At 33.2% G+C, this 21,216-nt stretch overlaps 1 protein-coding gene across 1 annotated transcript in view; it reads right to left on the reverse strand.

Moving 5' to 3' along the window:
- Positions 1-21,216, reverse strand: part of shg (shotgun) — a 276,010-nt gene that overhangs the window by 12,380 nt on the left and 242,414 nt on the right. The window contains exons 14-18 of the mRNA XM_068763776.1: positions 16,288-16,479; positions 14,356-14,511; positions 9,448-9,645; positions 8,509-8,725; positions 5,316-5,534 (exon numbers count right to left, since the gene is read on the reverse strand). Of these exons, the coding sequence (XP_068619877.1) occupies positions 5,316-5,534; positions 8,509-8,725; positions 9,448-9,645; positions 14,356-14,511; positions 16,288-16,479 (982 nt within the window). The remainder of the gene's footprint in view (positions 1-5,315; positions 5,535-8,508; positions 8,726-9,447; positions 9,646-14,355; positions 14,512-16,287; positions 16,480-21,216) is intronic.

Consider the following 21,216-nt stretch of genomic DNA (forward strand, 5'->3'; position numbering starts at 1 on the left):
TGTGCAAAATTTTAAGTAAAATGCAAATATCTATTTAACTAACTAATTAAACGACCAAACAGCGGTTGCAAGTGATTACCTTTGTTCTGCGCTGTTTTAAAACGAAACGAATCAAACTTATAAGCTGCCAATCTTTAGCACAGCGTAATGCATGGCTTCTAGATTTTAAAGTATAATTAAGAGTTTCCTCATAATTCACTACTTTAAATAATGTTATTAAATATTTGGAGCATAAAAAGTATTAGTAGTGTATTGAATATATTCTTGCTTTCTAATGTCAGCTAAGCCTGCGTTAATTAAGAGCGTAATATTTACTTGTGAGAGCCCCTCTGTTTTTCTTCGGTCACATTGTGCGTGTTATATTGAATTACTTTTTCATACCACAACATGGCAAGACGGTCCCCATCTTATCATTAGGCATTAGTTTTTTTGGTAATACGAAAGCCTCTTTAGTATCACGTTTTGTAAAACTCACCAGTAATTTCTAAAATTCTGTACCTTAATTTGAATCAAAATATTAAACGAGATAAAGCTAACGGAATTTGTTTAGCTATAGAGATGGGTATAGCGGTGGTAATCTACAACTATTGCCTACATAAACATACAAAACACAATATACTCATAAAAGATAATAAATATTTACAATCCCTTGTCAATGTTAACACATAAAAAATCTATGCAATTGACATGAATGTAAGCATTCGTGCGTCAAACTCAAAGTGTGTGCAGTACACTTAACAGAATTGGCAATTTGGCAACGTCTGGAGATTGTATTTACTCTGGCAGCGGCGGCGGTGCCAAAGATCCGAGACTAACATTTCAATTTTAACAATAAAGCTTATTTCACTGTATTATTCGTTAGAGGGCACGCTATATTTTTTTAAACCGAAAAGAAATGTTTAACGCAAGTTCGGAGTTACCCACTGTTAGCTAAACGAGGAACTTCGACGAAAATTTCGAAGTCAAGAACAACTGTAAGATATAATTACCAATTGATTTGACAAATGTCAAGTCATCTGCACTCAAATATCTCATTTGCGTCAATCGCATCTTCCCCCGTCTCATCGCTTAAAATGGTGGAGGTGACTAATAATTTCGTGCACACTATAATTGGATACGGATAAGAACGGACTGGCCACCGCACATGTTATGTTCACACAATACGACGATACCTATTTTTGATCTGTTTACATTTGTCCCAAGGATGCGTAATTCAAAATTTATAACTCACTATTAAAACCGTGTACGATTTCACGCAAACGCATGTGCATCGTAAATCATGCTCTTTCTGTGAAAAAAAAATACGCCTAGAGGAAACTAAAACGTAATGTTTACGGCGTGTGCGGCTAGTAAATCTAATTGTAATGGTTAATTAATTAAAGAGATTAACGACTGATTCGGACCGAATTTACCACCAACACTTGTGTTCATTTGGAAAATGGACTATCTTTATATCACTCAAGCTTCAAGGGTCATTTAGCTGTTTAAGTTGTTTAACTTCACTTTGTACTTATTATAAACATAATGATTTTTTCTCCGTATTCAATTAACGGTAACTGAAATATCCTAGAATTATATTTTCATTTTATCAATCTGCAACTATGTTTTGTACAGATATATTATTATAAGTATTATGGTCATGAAAAAAACGATTGCTTCTGAGTAATGGTTTAACTGACGTAGATAAAAACAACCTGTGATTTCAACAAGTAAAATGTCTAATCGTCGCAAATTTCTTTGACATATTTTCACTACCATCATCATCAGACTTGATACAGGCTTCTCCTATAGATTTCCAATAGGACTAGTTGGAAGCGGCCTACATTCAAAGTCTTCTGAAGACCTTAATAAGGTCGTCGATGCGCGGTCTCAACTCCAGACCGTTAAGTTACCAGCGGCCATCGGTTCTGTGCACTAAGTTAGGTCACTTTCGTTTGTTTACGGATCCTTATTACAGAATTGATATTACATTTTAAATAAATAAAGAATGCCGTGTAAAAATTTGATCTAACACGGAATTTGGAAAGAGCTTAGTTTTATATCTCACTAATTGATGTAGGAACAGTCTTGGTCTTTGTTCGCAACTTAACGGCTCTGTTAGGTAAAACTAATTATGCTTCGTGAAGAAAGATCTTAATTTAAGTAATACTTTTTTAACTTTCTGAACAACGTCTCAATTTTTAAGAAATATAATCGTTGTAAAACTAAAATTATTTTAGAAAGCGTTAAAAATATTTTAGATTTTTTTTGGTTTTACTTGCAGATTGAGGAATATTTGCAGTTGAGTTCCGAATTCGGAGAATATATACCGAAGTCTTTGAATTAGTTAGTACTAATATGTACTTTTAATACATAACTACAATTTAATTTACTATTTTATAAAACAATGCTAAATTTTTGAATGAACTTAAGACAAACGACTTTAGAGTAGAAAACGGCTTTAGGATCTCGCTCATCATTTGCCGACACAACCCGAAACTTTGCATCCAAGAAATAAATTCTACAGTACAGAAACAACACAATTTGTTCCCACCTAAAACGGTTATTTAAACGTTGGGTGCATGCCTCTTTTTGTTTTAAATACCAACAATACCTAACAAAATGTACATGTATGATTACAAATAAATCTAAAATTAATTTTATAGATATTATATGCCGTAGAGAGTTTTATAATATCTATACATAAACAGACTTAAACTTATTAATAGGGGTACGGAAATTTCGTATTTACGAAATAGATGCGAATAAATGCGAAAATTACACATAAATGCGAATAAATGCGAAATATATGGTAGTGTTCGTATGATGGATTAAATTAAATTATTATCGTATCGCCCGAGTCGCGAGTCGCGTCAATTGAACTTGAGTGAAGTTCGTTTTGGACGTAACGGTCGACGCACTTTTTGGACACGAACTGACTCGACAGAACGAAAGCTTTCGAGTCTCACTTGTTCGTAGCCTATCGCTAGAGTCGGGGACGTTGCATGCGAGAACTCGAGCAGTGGTCATTTGTAACGCTTTAGGCACGCAAGTGTTTTACAAAATATTTTTTTATCGTGCTCTTAAAATGGAATGCCCTAAGAAAGATTTGACAGATAGAATACTAGAATTTAAGAAGGTCTGGTTACAAATATTGTGATGTGCCAATATTGTAACATTCGTTTGGATCGTGACAAAAAAGATACATTGAATTCTGAGTTCTGCCCCAAAATAATGAAATTGATTGATGAGTTAGAAGGGACAAGTTATCCAATTGCACACCTGTTATGGAACAAATTAGAGGATTCAAAATCATCGCTTGAACGGCAACGTCAAGGTTATTTTGATGAAAATACATCACTATGTCTTAAGGACTATAAAGGAATTGGTGAGACAATGAAAACTATGTTCAAATCAGCAAGCGACAAAAGTTTCAGTAAGCTTTCTCTTCACATGAAACTGAATAAGACGAACGAGGCTTTCTTTCACATTGGCCAATTGTTTCCCCATCTGTGGCTGCAAGTTTAACCACATTAAATATAAACGTATTGCTGGAAAGCTTTTCGAAAATTCCTTTTTTCCAAGGATTTCCTCAAAATTAGCTTATTGATGGGTATACGCACTTTCATAGGTTAATTCTTCGGTCTATTAATATAAATGAAAACCCCAATGTAAGGGACATTTTGTTGGCTGCCAAATGCTTTCTGTCCTTTGTTGAAGCAGCATTACAGAGTATTTGGAGTCCAACCAACAGCGTGGACGCTAAACGCTTCTTCAGCATATACAATGTCGTTGTAACCGACCGAAGAACGACGCTTAAGGAGTCAAATGTTGAAATTGTTTAATTTGTTATCTTTTAATTAATTAAAATTGTTTAATGTTAAGACTTGTACTTTGAAATTTTGTATTTTGTTAAACTGTACTTTCATATTTAGTAATAAAATTACTAAAAAAGTATTTTTGTTTAATAAATACCTAATTTACCCAAATTTTATGATTTCAAAAATATAAATGCGAAATTTATGCGAAATTTTTAAATTTTGAAAAATATAAATGCGAAATTGGTGATTTTTTTTTGCGAAATTTCCGTACCTCTACTTATTAACAATAACTTCATCATCATCATGTTCGCCGTTAAATGCCCACTGCAATGTATAAGCACTGCTCCTAAGATTGTCACAATGACGGGTCTTGCGCTGCCCAAATTTAGTGACTTTCCGAGACCTCGACTATGTCGTCGGTCCAGGTCCACCTAGTGAGAAACCTATCCTCGCCGTTTCTACCAGCTCACTCGCCACTTGAGAAATTTTGGACTCCAATAGCCGTCGGCTGCATAAGCTATATGACCCGCCTGCATCCACTTCAGCGAGCACTTCTTCGAACAGCAGCAGCTAAATTCTTCGAGCTGCGTCGTTGTTTTTAGTTCTACTGCTGATCTTTTCGTTTATGATTCGATCTCGCAGCAAAGTTCCGAGAATGACTCTATCCATTAGTTTCTAGGGGACCGTGAGCTTGTTTATGAAGCCCTTCGAAAGCAACCACGTCACCGATCCATAAGTCATCAGACATTGCGGTATTTTGGAGGAGAGATACTAAAAATACTTCATGTATAAAAATGTATAGAATATCTATTGCAGCGATAAAAGTTTAAGCAGTGAAAAGACTCATAGTAGCACTATTCTTGCAGTTGGGGAATAAAGTCGGAAACCTTTTGTGTTGTTTGGCGAGCGACACCCGCTTCTTATCCAAAGGTTGACCTGTCAATTCGCTCGCTTGCTTTCTGTTTTTGTTCCAAACAATACCGCTGGCTGTACATTTGTTATCCGATGAAGCAGACGACCTCAAACTTTTCCGCTATTTTTATTTTTAATGTGTTCAACAAACGGAACTCCATATCTCCGTTATAAAACTTGATACAAAATATTTGTTTTCTAACAACGGACATTAAATATTTATTTTGTTATCTTCCATCAAAATTTAATTAATTTGAGACTCCGGATTTAATTTTTATAGAATAGTTAAGAAAATTATTGTTGGAAAGTTTTAAGGAAAATTTCAAAATATTTAAAAGCGAAATTATGTCTTTTCTCGTGGTTCATTATGAAGTTTACAATCTTTTTTATTTCTGAAACCTCAACGCAATAACTGTTAATTAATACTTGTCTCCATAAAATCTATTCTTACCAACGCTTTTTGTTTAAGATTATAACCGAATGTTTTGATACTTAATCTTCTTTCCGCGTGTTTTTAAAACTGATAGGAATAGAAGTGCATTTACACATTTATATCAAAATAGGCCTCAAAACCTAAAAATATATACAGATTATAAAACTTACCTTGAACATCTAAGAGCGGATTGTATTTTAACGGTCCGAGATAAAACACTAAGCTATTGCTCGCGTGTGACGTCACCGTCAACGTCACATGACCCTCGTGGCAAGCCGGAGGAGACGGGTACATGGCCCAACCGTCGCCGTGGAAACCGATGGACGTCTGCTCACAATGAGGACCTGATAGACCTTCTGGACATTCGCATTTATCTGCGAACGGAGTACCTAAGAAAAAAATAAATAATTTAATATTAAATGGAATGTAAATCTGCTTCTAAAAACAAAAAGTTATTATGGCAAAAAAAAAGTGTAGCCAGGATACAATAATCTTGATGATGTCATGATGATGAAACAAGAAATCTCTCATTCGCACTAATTAGTCTTTTCAGAGTAACTTTTTATGCAAAAGTTAAATCTCTTAGTGAAATACATTCAAAGTTAACAATTCGGAGTTATTAGTTATAGTTGCAAAAGCTTTTAAGAAGTTAATATATAGCCAATATTTATGAGACCATTGGAATGCGACAGGCCAATAACAAAAGTTTAGTCTTGCCTTCTACTTTTATATATGTTTTAATATATTGTCAGTACGTTATTTATTATTTCCGTAACCATTAATTATTGGGTAGAGTGTTCCATACATTACACAATACACACGAAAATAAAAACAAAGTAAAAATAAAGATAAATTGAATCGTACGGAAGCGGTAACCGAAGATCGGAATTAACACAAAAGTCACTCGGCCCGTTCAATATCACAGTAATTACGGCAATTCGAAAAGATTTCAAAAAGTTGATTAACTATCGGTAACTTCAATTTAAAACTAGCGTATCGTTTTAACAATTTAATAGTGCAAACGAAGCACTTTCAACTAACTGTAAGCGATTGTGGCAGGGCTCCTATTCGATATTCTATCAAGTTCGCTAGTTAACCTGTTATTAAATTGTAAATTGTTAGCGAAGTTTAGAAATTGCATTGTGAAATTCACCGGGACGTAACCAAACTCCGGATGCAATGGAATCCCTGTGTACTGACATCTTTACGCGATTACGTCGGTTGCAGTTTACAAGATGACTGCGAGGTTTATTCGATGCGATTTAAGCTTCACCTCGTCGGAACTCTGTTAACCGGATTAAAAAAGAGACCATAACTTCAAGGTTATTTTTAAGTTTCAGTTGAATATAATGACAAATAATAAAATATACATCCGATAAAACAATACATTATAATATCAGGTTGTTTCTGAGTTTAATAATTATTTTAGGCTAACACTTCATATCATATTACTTCCTAGTTTGATTATTACAAAACTATTACTGGCACATAGGTACCTATATGTGTATCTATAGAGATATAATACAATAATACAAGTTTTGTTATGTAACATCCGGTTCCAAACCACATTTGCTCATTTCGACTTGAGGGATACGCTTTTGTAACTATCGTAACTTTAAGTTGAAGAATTCTCATTTAGAAGAGCTCAATCTGATTCTAGTTTATATCTAAGCGCACTCTTCTGGCTTTCTTCTCGTGATGTACATAAGTAATTGTAAATGATCCTATATGAATAATAGTGTGAATAAACATCCACGCGATACTATACTTCTTTATATTAGTATCGAAACAGTCGCATCTCGCCTAAGGTATACGCGGAGAGACGAGGGGAGTACCGGTCGATCTGTTCCATCATCCCATATTCAACGCCAATAGCTTATGCTCCTTTTCCTCGGGTACTACTACTATCGAATAATTCCACTGTAACACTTTTCGACACTTTTTTTGGCCGTCGATAATGGTGCTGCGGTAGTACTCGGACTGCTTTCTTCAAGAGACAAAGCAATTTGTAACTATATAACATTTAATATGAAATGTAAAATACATGTCTATAAATATTTTCTTAACCGTATACATGTTTACAACGCACCCTTGCTAAGATATAAAATCACTTTAACAATGGAGAACGGTTTCGAAAATTTAAGCGCTCTTTATTGGCTTATTGTGTCACGATAATAAACTATTCTTATTGAGATACTGACCGCTGTCTATGGATCATAGTTTATTTATGTAGCAATTTAGATTTATATGTATCATAAAAATACACTGCGTTATAGTGCCGTGTATATATAAGTATTATGAAATGGAGTTTACATTGTGTTGCTGTGATTTTGTAATAAAATCCATCACGCGAGCTCACTTCTAGAGTGTCGTAAATGTGTCTATAAAGTTCCACGCCCTACACTAGAGGCGTGGAAGCCAAGACATAACGTCTTTTTGTTCAAGGTTGTCACTTATTTTCCTTGTGATTTTTGGTATGCAAAATATTGACATCCGCATCTCAGCCGCAGGTCATACACTATTGGATATAGTTGTTCCCCTTAAGATTTCCATTTAGACCTGTTGGAAGCGGTTTGCATCCAACCTCTCTCGATGACGTTAATAAAGTAGTCCGTCCATCTGCAAGATGCCTGGTGACCAAACTAATCTGACGCTTATCCAAAAAATAAAATCTCATATATTTCGTGTAAAAACGTTATTGACAGGCTTGTCTTACCGTAAAGTAAAAATCTTATTTACATTACAGAACATGAAAAAATCGTTATTGACTCGACCTGAATTGCTCCAACGCTGTTCGCCTGCCGGCATTCACAGTTTAAGTGGATTCGATCCTGTGGTAATAACCTTAACCTTTTTTGCAATAAACCCACAGCTATCATAAGCCTCGGTTGGGGTAGTTACGTTAGTTATTCTACGGGATTAGAAGATCACCAAGTTCTTTTTTCATATTAGCAGACATTCTTTAGATTAATTGTACACGAAGGTCATGTTTTAGTAGCACCACACAGACTGTTACAAGATAAAGCACAAGCATTACCATTCGAGGATTCCTGGGAGCGCTGAAAATCTATATAATCTAAAATAAATCTAAATAAATTTCTACGTATATTATTTGAGTATTGTCGGAATATAAATGATTATTAAATAATATACGTTTAAGGCGTTTCACTTTTTAAAAGACGAAGACATATCGACTCCCGTCATCACTTTTCAAAGCCTTTCAGGTACAATAACATTCAATTAATAATGTATGCGGTATAAATATAACGGTTTCTTAAAACAGGGCCTATTTGAACTAGTAAAACCAATTCACATAGAATTAACATTAACTGTTAAATTCAATAATTACTATTAATATTTTACCTCCATTTAAGCAAACTAATGGTTCTTCAACATCACAAGTGCATTCCGACTCCACCCTGGCGGAGACACCGACAAAACTCGTGGTGTTGGTGTACACGGACAGCGGGACGTTGTTCTTCATCAGCACGTTGCGGCACGAATCCTCACACTGCTCCTTCTCTATCAGGCACTCGTCGATCTTTACCATGTATATCTTCGCTTGTAAATCTTCTTCGAGCTGGTGCAGGAATTCATAAATTACAAGATACAATTACTTTTAAAATAATCTTAACAGTGTTTTTATTAATGCAAAAAGGATAAACGTCTCATAAATAATTGATTATTCAAAACGGTTAAATATGAATACATCACTACTATGCAATAACAAAAACATCAATACGACATAAAAAACGTGTCTCACTGCCACTCCACATATGTATAAAAGAGATATTAGACAACGATAATAATCTATATCCTATAGAAATTAATATGAATTTCCAAATTTGTATCACAGATTGAAACTTAAGAATGACTTGATCAATCCAAATGTTTTTTTATTTTTCTTTAAACACGTTCTAGTCTAGTCGGGAAAAAAATGAAAAATGCGAGGAAAATATTGATCATAAAATTTTTTCCTTCTTCCAAGCAAAGAACAGAGTAAACGGAAATAAATGTCCTCGGCTGTTCAACATTTGACATCAATCAAAACCAAATTGTATCAAATAATTATATATAATCATTTTGGTTTTTAGTTAATACACACAAAGTGATCACTCTTAAAATATTCTTTACTAGACTACGACAACAAACAATAATTTTTGACCGAACAATGTCTGTTGTGGCAAACAATACGAATATAAACATTTAACCTTTTTTGAATGAATTGTAGTAAATTATAGAAAAAAAAATGTTACGAGAGTAGTTTTTTTTATAAATTTTAATCGAGGTGTGAACACAAACCTTTTCTTGGATTCCAATTACCATACTATCCAATTTCTCAGCGGGATAGTAAGGAGATCCGTGTGCAGAGAACCGGACATCCAAGAATACGTCCTTCACGGTGGGCTTACTGAACACGGTGAAGACGTCCACGTTGTCCATTGACGTATTGTAGAGCTGGGCGAGGCGACGATGTAGTTTGTCTTTCTTACTGGTACCCTATTGCAAATGTATACTCAAGTTACATTTTATTTAATGCGTTCACGACTTTACGAAAAATATTACTTATGAAAACCAGACATGTGAGGCCGGTTGAGGTGTTTTCATCGTAAGGTTTTGACTCCTCGTGACATGCATGTTAGTCACTGCATCGAACGCTGTTCGATCGTTACCAGATTCGGAGGTAACTCCAAATACCAAAAACGATTAATTGGGGATATTAGTTATTAAGAACTAGCATTTACGAAATAATCGGTGGATGGATGTTTTTACTTTCTTGAATGAGTTTTGTGTTTTTAATTTAATATGTATTTTTTTAAAATGATTACTCGGTATAAAGTATACACCGAAAAATATACTAAGTACGTGAATTAAAAATATCTCAAATAAATTTATCAAAAATAAAGAATAACAACGATTTCAGCTGTAAGAAGCAAGCATTTGACACGCCGCCATATTTGTTTACACATATTTTATAACTTTTATGCAATATTTCTTTGCACCTTAAGCACTGTTTAATTTCTTGGCTACATACTTTTATGTAATTAAAAATTACTTTATTTCATTTAGTGTGAACTAGGTATTTATAAAATTTAATAAATATTAACACTTTTTCTTTTCTGTAGAGTAGCTTCGTTCGTATGGTTGCCTAAAAGGGATTGCTTTTACGATAAGACCACTCAAGGTTGTACTAGCAATGTTTAGTAATAAACATTTTCGGATTAAGATAATTTTACACATAAGCGTAGTAAAAATATAGCGATTATGTGAAATAAATTCAATCTATTACACATTATCAATATTTCAGACGTACGTGTACTGTTGTGTATAGGCCTCTTTCATAGATTTCCAAAACGACCGGTTGAAAGTTGTTTACTTCATCCGACTTCGTCAATTTCAACGGGAGACGCTGACCAAATGTCTGTAGCGTATAAATGTTGTCTGTCCAACGTGTACTTAGAGGCACGTATCGACCTTTTTGGTCGAAACGAAATATAGGACAGTGAAGAATTTAAAATAATTCCAGACAAGGTATACAAAAAGTAAACGACAGTGTGAATGTGATATATTAACTAATAATGTTATCTTTAGTAAGTTAATTATAGTTATGACTTGATAAACCATAAAATTAGAATAAAATTTAAATAAACTGGACGTTAAATTAGAACACAACAAACATAAAATTTAAACTGCTCTCCATACGAAAATATGTACGAGCGCGTACCGCGATCAACTAGGCATAATCAAAAAGGAATTTATTGTCCCTTTTGACACAGTAAGCGACGTTGAACAGCGACATGCAAATGTGTACCGCACGGGTGGCGGGCATAAATTTGCAAATTAAACTATCGTCGCGAGTAACTGCCGTTGATTCGGTCGTAAATTATCATGAACGTTTTGAATTGCCGCCGATGATACTTTGCAACTGGGTTTCTGGATCACCCTGCGATATTTACATACGCGGTTAAGCATTATAAACCGTTACAGATTCTCATTTTACACTCATTTTCAATTTTTCGGCATATTTACAAAACTGTCTACTATAACTAAATAATTACTAGAGATGTCTTTTCTAACCTCCGTTCTCTATAACACAAGTTAATTCTTACGTAGGCGCGGGGGGTACTTTTTATTTTTCTGTCGACGGTTGAATACATGTGGTCTATATAAATAGAAGGTTAATACCAAGTAGTTTATTTTTCAATGTAAAACCTCCTTGTAACTCCTTTCACGATGACAAACAATTACATGAATTTAAAAAACATTTTAACACTATTCTTAAGCAATTGGACAAGGTTTTTATCTATATATTGACTATGTATTATAATATTGACTATTTCCAAATATTATTACATTTACAATTACTTTCGTTTAATTTAATATTCTTTATTGTACACGCACATATACATACATGCATACACAGATGAATAATCATAAACACATGAAAAAAACTTGATCATATTTCATCGCTATGTTATTTTTTCTTTTAGGTCTTGAAATTTACATAAATAGAAAGCAACAAAAAATTAACATTTTATTTAATTCCTTAATTATTTCCTCACGGAGGCAATTTAACTGTGAAATAAGAAATTGAGATCATTACTACTATCAGGAAGGAAGCGCACTAAAAATCTAATGATTATCAGAAAAACTCCAATTCAAAGCACAGTAAATACTTTTATTCCACTTTTAATACTCTTATCGGCCAACTAGCATAGTTTCCTCTAGACAACTTATCACTTCGATGGTTATCGAACGAGTGACCATGCGCTCCCGACTCAATAATCAAAACGCTGTTTCAACCCCACCATTCTCAATCCTTTTACCGAAAATTGTCACAAAAGAGTGACTGGGTCGAGTAGTGTTGCCATTTAAAAAAATTAAAATACCTTTTATAAAATTATTATATGATTTTACTATAAATGTGTGTATAAGTACTGATATGACTGAACCGTTCAACAGTGATCGCTAAATATATATGTAAAATTGATTTTCAACTGTCGTTCAATACTTATATCATTATTTAAAAAGAATGAATATATTTTGGTGCATCTGTCGTCTGTCTCCTATTTCTGTGAACCCAAAAATATTTTCTCTAACAAACCCGCAACGCCAGACGATAAATCAAAAATATATTGTCAATAAAAATATAAATCCAATACCAGAGTCAGCAAGTTTGGAACTAAGATATAGCAATAAACTTATACGAATTTTCAGCAAGCTTTCGTGCTAGACAGAAAAAGAAGTATTGGGTCACCGCAGTGCGGAAGCGAGCAAAATTTACGCTGGTACATTCGCGCACACCGACTTGAGTGCAAATAGATATAATCTAAGCGTTATAACGACGGCACAAGGTCCACGAGTTTCAGAAGTGCATGCCACTGTACCTGAATGGTGTGACTAAGCCCCATAACATTCGCAAGAATCTAAATTCCGATGCGAGAACCGATATTTAGGCGTTTTACATTGTCACACCATCCGTCAAATATAGATCGTGCGATTATGCAGTTATGGTTGTATTTTAATTAGCGCGGCGTGTGAAATATGAATCGTTGTTTTGCATTGATTTGATAGTTTGAATAGTAAATTGTTTGTTCAATAAACTCTGATATTGAACAAAAATTTGTACTACGATTTATTGTTAACGAAATGTGTAATTGTTGTGTTTTGTATTATATTTATATGCAGCTTGTAAATACCGGTTACATATGTATTATTGTGAATTAAGGTATTGTGATAGCGTATGCATAATAGTGCCAAGTATACAATTCAATTGCATATACTGTATATTTCACACCAGTAGACGAAATTCTTACGACTTTTTTTTTTTAGCCTTTGTGTCATTAGATAGATAAAATCATTGCCAAATGTTTTATCTAAAAATTTAATATGTCGCTTAAGACCTAATCGCATTTAGGGTTGTTACGAATATGAAATTTAAAATTTAAGAATCACTGTAAGTAACATAACTTCGACGTTATTTTATTATCTAATTATATATATACATGTATACATGTATGAGAGTGTGTGTACATATATGCATAAAAAATTGAATACTGTCCCGCAGTTTCTATGGCCTGTTCTTCTCAGATCCTAGGCATTTGCAATTCGAACAAGTGGTAGACATCTCAAGTCAATAGGATATTTAATCCTTCGTTTGTTATATTTGTTCCAATAGCAAACATTACGTACTTTGAATTTATTTTAAGGTAAATTAAACCTTACTCATATTAATAAACGGGCAAACCTGGCATGTTGTGCAGCAAGTGACCACCACTTAGAAGCAATTGACGATGTAGTAAATTTCAAAATAGGATAGTTATTAGTATTTTTAATATATATTTTCTAACAAAAACCAATATGTTCCCTCAATTACTGTCTTTTCAAAACCACTGTAATTGAAATGCCTCCGGGCGGACGTTAAACGGATTATTGTGGATCTGAATTTCTATTTGTTTTTGATGGAACCCGCGGTAGAGATAAATAAGTAATGGTTTTATGTACGTCGGAAATTGAATTATCCTATCAATAACATTATTAGTTAACAGAATCGAAGATTTTTTCCTTCCAAACTTTTGTCGAACACAGTGCGTTACATTTATTTGGTAATACACTGAAAAAGATTACGAGTATCGTATGAACATAATTATTTGCATTATTGTCAAAAAGACCATCCATTGTTAAAATATGTTTAATCATAATATATTTTTTATCATATCTTATCAACAAAAATTATTTATTACGACTCTTCTTTCAAACTTTTTTACTGAATACTAGGATAAATAATTTGTTTTTAATTTATTTAACCTTTTTAGGCAGTACGATCATCTTTAACAGTAGACAACACAAGACACAACCCGAGTTTATATTTTTACTTTCCGATTAGATGTCGAAGAACAAAATGTAAAATTAAATAATTAAAAAATATTTTTTTTAATTACTTCATTTTACATTTAAAAAGGCAATAAATGAAAGAGAACAAGCCTCTATTTGGATTGGCTCTATGACTCACAACTGTATGTATTCATTTAAATGTTGCCATTTTATGTATGTAATAATACAGATATAGTCCGACCGAAACAGCTGTGATATATGTTATGCGCGCTTTCCTTTTATCGGCACGGTTACATTGCGCCAGTTTTCGTTAAGTGTGATAAAATAAATAATAGGGATATGTTTAAATTATGTAATTTATTAAAAAAGACTTACGTCAGCTTCCGGTATAATGAACTCTTCGGCCGTGATGTTGACAAATCGGATAGAGCCTGATTTGTCCACCGCTTCCTCCGGGATTTCCTTTATGGTGACGTTAACAGTGGCTTCCACCCAATGAAACGGTACAAGAGGTTCGTTTTCTTCAGTCACCTAAAATAATTTATTTTATGTTTTTTTATATATTTTTATATGTGCGTAATCATAAGAAATATGGAAGATCAAAATTACCAGGTCAGATAATAGAATCAGGAAAAGTTAAGAATTTATCCATTGTTAATACAATTCTAACATTATTAAATTATTTTTAAAATATCCGTAACTTTTAACTTTAGATTTATAATTAAATTTAAAACGAACATAAAAGAAATTAAAAAAATTTTCGCTATTTGGAAATTTACCAAGTTGCATTCGGAATTTTTTTAACATAAAAATTTTAAAACGTACAAAAGAAAAAAACACTCAATATACACTTTTTGTTGTAATATAAAAATAACTGGTGTAGATTTGTCTTACCATAATTTAAAATGCCACAGTTAGATAATAATTAGAAATAATATCAGCGTTGGTGTTTTAATTAAATCATACCAGTATCCTAAACAAATTTTAAGAAATACTCAATATTTATTAGGTTTTGTATACAAAGTACCAGTTAAGTCAAAAGGTCTTACTTGGAAATATTAATTTAGGTAATATTTAATTGTTTTTAAATAATAATCAAAATTTTTAGTTTAATTAAAAAGGCGTGTTCAACTAACACGAGTACCTTTATATTATTACCTGGCTAATTTGCAAGCAAACTGCAAACACTAACAAGTACAAGCGTAACAGCGTAAATAAATCTTTAACGAGAAAGTTTTTAATTTTCCAGCGTAAAACATCCACGGAACAATATTTTTATTAAGATCCGGCAACAGCGCTGTGGTTAAAACATGAGCGTGCAAAATGACGGCCGGCGCAGTAAATACTTAACGTTAAATTATTAACTTTAACCGCAACTTGAAACCCGGGAGGGACGTGGCACGGGAGTCCGGGCAACTTTTTCTTGTTCAAATAAATCTTTTGCTAAGTAAAGATAACGGTTATTGCTGTTTAACTTCGAAACGTTCTCTTATCAATTGTTAGGTTAGTTTTGAAAGAGACATATCTTTTCAATATCGAACATCTCCACTTAAAATAAACGTTTTGTTATGAATAGATTGTTTTCATTGTATTTTTTTGAAAATTTGTAAAGAAAAAAATGACAATGGAGCAACCGTTTGTGGAGTACATGACGAGGGGTTCATTCGAGAGAAAAGTTAAGAGGCTATTACAAGGTTATTGCGTTTTACCAACAAAGGATGCATTATTTAAAATCAAGAGGGATCACCGTTGAGTGCTGGCGTGTCGTGTTTACTAAAACAGAGAACTTTTTTCAGAATTTGGGTGTTTTAAGTCTATTAAATCTGGGTATAAATTCAATATAATGTTAAAATTTTTAATAAATAAACAGTAATTAGTTTTTTTTTTATTTTATTCCAATGTAAGGTTATTTTAAGATAAAGTTTTTTTTTTAACTTCGAATTCTTCATTAATTTTTCGAATGAATTTCAAAATACCATACAAAAAAGTTTTTTTTTCGTAAAGTAATTCCTAATACTTTATAGAATAAGAGTTTGATAATAACTGATAGACATTATACTTGTTTGGATATTCACGACATTTTCTTCCTTTAGTACCCTATGAGATGGTATGCATCACTAATGCAATTATTTCACAAACTATGGAACTTTTCTATAACCTCTTGCCAAAAACATCTTCTACTAGTAAATATACAGTTATGTAGATAATAATTATTTATTTATATAAAATATTTTTCAAACTATTAGAATTTCACTATGACAAATTACTTTTTTAAACTATATTTTCTATAAAAGATGGTATACTTACGTTAAATCTCAGCAAGTAGGTGCCGTTAGGCGTGCCTTCCTTCATAGTTATCATGCCGGTGTTGCTGTGGACGTCGAAGTACGGACTCCGTTTTTCATATGACGGCAGCCACATGAATCTCTTGTCCGGTAAATCCCAGTCGTCCGGATCGTCGACGAACACGCGACCAATCTCTGTGTCCGGCGCCTCGCCCTGTCACCAGAACTAATTAGCGGTCGGAATATTTGCGAATCGTATTGAAACAGACATGTAATCACTTAAAATACATGACAGAAGTTCTTAAGGTGCCTTTGTAAGAGCTGTCAAATTCAAAATAGCTGTATCTTATATAGATCATTACAATCATCTATAATCGTCGTCAAAAGTACTAACAAGACAATGCAGGACACGTCATTATGTATTATCTATATTAAATTTATCTCAACTGTTTTACTTATTACCTAATAGCGATATACTGCTTAAAACAATGCAAAGAGTGCGAAACAAACTGAAATAATATAATTATTATAAAAATCTGAAGTGTAATATATTTTTACGTTTATGACCACCCACCAGGAAATAATATTGAAAATAGTTGAGGTAACATGGACTAAAATAATAGAGGTAAATATCTGTTGTGAATAGAAATAAATTTTCTCTATTTATTATGTGAGAGACAAATATCTTTAATTGAAAATAATCTTAATGGGGACAAACCGTTGAAAGTTTCTGAACTTAAGCAACAAATGTGCAAATTGGAGAGAACTAATCAATCCTCCTCTGGTAGAAACTTAATAAATAATGAAAAAACACTGTATAATCGAGATACATTTAAATGAAGTAATATTTACTCTACAATTTTATTAAAACATTTGAATTATTGATTACGTATAAAATAAATAAACTAGAAGAATCAACAGAAGCATGCTAATCTAAAACATTATTGATATTTATTAAAAAAAAATTAACATCTGGAATAATGGTAGAGTGCATTCACAAAAATAACATTTAATAACGTGTAAAATGTAACTGAATGTGGCGACATGAACAATAATGACGAGTAAAGAAATAAATAAATTTCGTAGATAGACGCGCTAATCTCGGACGAAGTTGTTCAATTAGGGCGCGGGAAGTGGTCTCGTGTCGTTTGCGGCGATGTCTCAGGTTCATTAAGACCAGTTGGAGCGGCTCTACGACGAATTAGAGAGCGCTAAGCAACGGGACCTTACGGGCCCATTTGTATTCAATTTCGGATTATCTAAATACAGTTAGGACATAAACAAAACAGTTCTCCGGGTATTAAAGTCCTATCTCAGAATTTGCACGCGTTGTTCCACCGTTGTAATCTTAAACGCAAATAGATTATTAAGACTAATTTTGCTAAAGCGTATTTTTGTTTAAAATGTTTAATCTGCTTGTTATTGGTTTACTTTTACTTTCTTTTTAATATTATTAGTAAAGATTTATAATTGAATTTAAGATTTTTTGGTACATGGTGCGTAAAGAAGTGCGTAGAAGACGTATAATTTACAGTGAAAATGTCTTGAAATATCACGAAAAATCTGAGCTAATCCTATGATAAAGTCACTAAGAGATACCTCATCTGGAATATTGCCGTCACCGTTACTCACAAGAATCAGGGCGAGACCGTAAAAACTGCCTCCCCACCATAATCCCTGTTTACACCCGCGCAACGCACTAAACCCACTTTCATTAAGGCAAAATTAACATTTTAATAGTCATATTATTATAGAACAAGCACATTATCGTGGTCCTTTATGTAGGTGAAGTGTGAAACTTTGTTTCACTACGTTGCTAAGGATAACCTTCTGAGCAACATTAATTATTCAAATGAGACAAATGAAGCAGTATTTACCGTCGTTGTGTGACACTTCACGAACCCACTACTTTTTTAAATTACAAAAAGCTGATACAAGTAGTTTTCAGATGTAATCAGTTTTAGATTTATTCTAAATGTTCTCGTAGCTTATAAATATTATATAAATAATAATTACATTTAAATATGGAATATTAATATTAGAGTACGGATGCGATGTAATAACACATAAGGCGATCTATAACTCCATCCCTACCCATAGGTGCCGCAGAGCCGATTATAACTCGGGAACTGTTCGTTTCATAAGCGATGAGTTGAGTACTTGCATATATGTATACATTTGACACATTTGCCTCGATTATCAAATTACACTGAAACTTTTAAAGATAGAAGCGAATAAATCCTGCTCTTATATATATTAACAACTTTTCTTGAGTATTTTTGGTAATACTCTCAAGTCTTGACAATTTCTTGCAGATAACTTACTCGTGACATTATTTTTTTAAAAACAAAGAGCAAATAGTTAAAATATTCTGAAAACCAGTAATACATTGAAATATTTGTCGGCCGTACCTACAATTTTGCATAGTTTAATATTTGTGTACAATCCACGTCGCGATGCGAGCTGCAAAATAAATTACGCGGAAGACGTTTATGCCCAGCGTTATTTCAGGGGACAGACGCACGGCGTAAAAGGGCGCATAACTTTAGTCTGACAGTAAAAGGTCTAATTCCGAAAAATAGTCGCGGCCAGAGTGAAAAATCGTAAAAATTCACGCTTTACGATGGTTCGTTGGTGCCACTGAGAGCGCCGGCTACGCTCTTAAAGAGGCACTTTCGTTTTATACCTCGTCAGTGGCTTCACTGAATGCAAATTGAATCGTATCACCTATTTTGACTATTAAGTTAGGGGTGTAAAAATAATTGTTTGTGACTCAGAAATAAAAAAGAGACACAATAAAATAAATCATACAGGTTGATTGGTCAGCACAAATTGTCAGCCATTTGTCAGCATAAAGCCGTAAAGCTTTAAATCAACCTGTGTCACTCCGTTTTTCTCTAAGAATTCCATATACCAGATGGCAGTACAAAGTCAGCAAGTACGAATAATAAATAATAATAAATTTTAATATGTAGTAATCTGAATTTATTTTTTCTGAAGTTATTGATTATTTCTGAAACGATTGATTTTAGGATATGATGTGAAATTTAAAGTTTTTCAGTATAACCAATCATTCGGAATCACATCACTGGTAAATAACGTATATGTGGGAGAATATTCAGTGGCGAATTCCTGTCACCGGTACAGCGAAAACAGATTTCATTTACTATACATCAGAGATTTTAACTGGGCAAATTTTTTAATTTAACAGAGGAAAGTATTTCTTTCTAACTTGATAAGATGCTTTTGGATTAAGATTTAGACAGACACTTAATCTTATAATTTTTATCTACAAATAATTGCATCCATAAATAATAACCTTTGGATTTTTATTTTTTGTGACGAATGATCACTGTTGTACTATACTGCGAAATCCTAGCGCAGCTTCAGATAGCAAAGCTCCAAGGCTTCCTCGGGAGCTAAGCTCAGCCCACTGCATACTATTTTAATTCGAAAACATTATTGCCGATATTAGAAAAAATAGTAACATACCTTATGTTATAATATTTTCAAACTTTAGCAATTGATTAAGTTTTATATCTACATAAAATTTGAGGACGTAAACAACACATCGCTGATAATTTCATTCAAAAGAACTGTGAATGAAATGAAGCGGTGATACAATCGTAATTGAATTTCGCGTTAATCGACTGCGAGCTATAACTGCATTTCGTTAATGGATGAGCATTTATTAAAATTTTGATGCAATTATCCGTCAAAATGCATTTGTTTTTTTTTTTAATAATATTAATGTATGTTCAAATTTCAAAATACAGGAGATATTTTAACCCCTTGTCCGCAGAACATGAAAAAAACTCCTTGTCCACGTTTGACCATCAACTCGCCTGGTGGAAAGCGACGATTTAGTCGGAGATGAAACACGCAGGCTCAGTAGGTACCTATTCACTCTGACCTTGAAGGGATCTGGGTTATAATTCTGGAGAAATAAGGAAGCAGGCAGATCGCTCCATACTCGTGCTGATCAGAAACGTTGAGTCAAAACGCTCGGTTTGCTTCTAGTAGTGGTACTGTGCTGACTTCCTAGTCGTCTTATAGATAAATAGGTGTGGTGAAATAAGATCTTGAAGTTCTAAAGCACATTCCTCAAAATGAATCTTGTCACAATTTGACTGACTCACTAATCGCCGGCGTGGTTCAAGGCTTAAAAGTTACTAAGAAATAGCTCCTTATCACCTATAAATCGAATCCGCTCTATCAAATCAAGAGCTTCGAGCTAGTAATTAGCCAAGCCATCCTTAAGGTAGCATCAGTATTTCACATATCCGGACCTGTGCTTGATGCAGAGTAAGCAACTGTCACGGTTTGAAATACCTCCTGACCTGATTTAGATGATTCGTTATAGATGTAGAACTTTAAGGGGTGAATGTATAGCTTATTGGCTATCAAATAATATACGGTATACCCTATCCAAAAAAATCGATGTTTTTGGAAATAATAAATAACGTAATGATAACATAGTAAAAAAAAGCGTTCTAAGAATGCAGAATATTACATACATATTTTTTACTACTTGTTCCTGCAGACGTGCAGATCTGTTATTGCCAGAACTTATTTCTCTGTCATATTTCAACATAATTTCAGATCTCAGAAAAGATGACTTGAAATAAGTGCAATATCTTTAAAGGTTTTTGCTTACGATTGAGCTAAACATTTATCCCTTTAAAGCTTTTATATTTATAGCCGATCAGTCTCTATAATGAAAAATGTTGGCATTTTATGCCATAATACAAAACAGTCTAAACCAAATCTCTGAATGAAAACTATTTAGATAACGAAAGGCAACATTAATTTTCTAGCACTCTTATAAAACTACAACACATTTATAAATTGAAAATAAAAAGACAACTTAACAAGAGATATGACCAAGAAAAATAATAAATTAAAGGGTAACGAAAGGAAATAAGTCCAACGAGTCTTAGATACAAAAGGA

Source organism: Battus philenor, unplaced genomic scaffold (assembly GCF_028537555.1).
Source record: "Battus philenor isolate CCGP_79_NKW_IND1 unplaced genomic scaffold, ilBatPhil1.0.hap1 SCAF_18, whole genome shotgun sequence".
NCBI classification, from domain to species: domain Eukaryota; kingdom Metazoa; phylum Arthropoda; class Insecta; order Lepidoptera; family Papilionidae; genus Battus; species Battus philenor.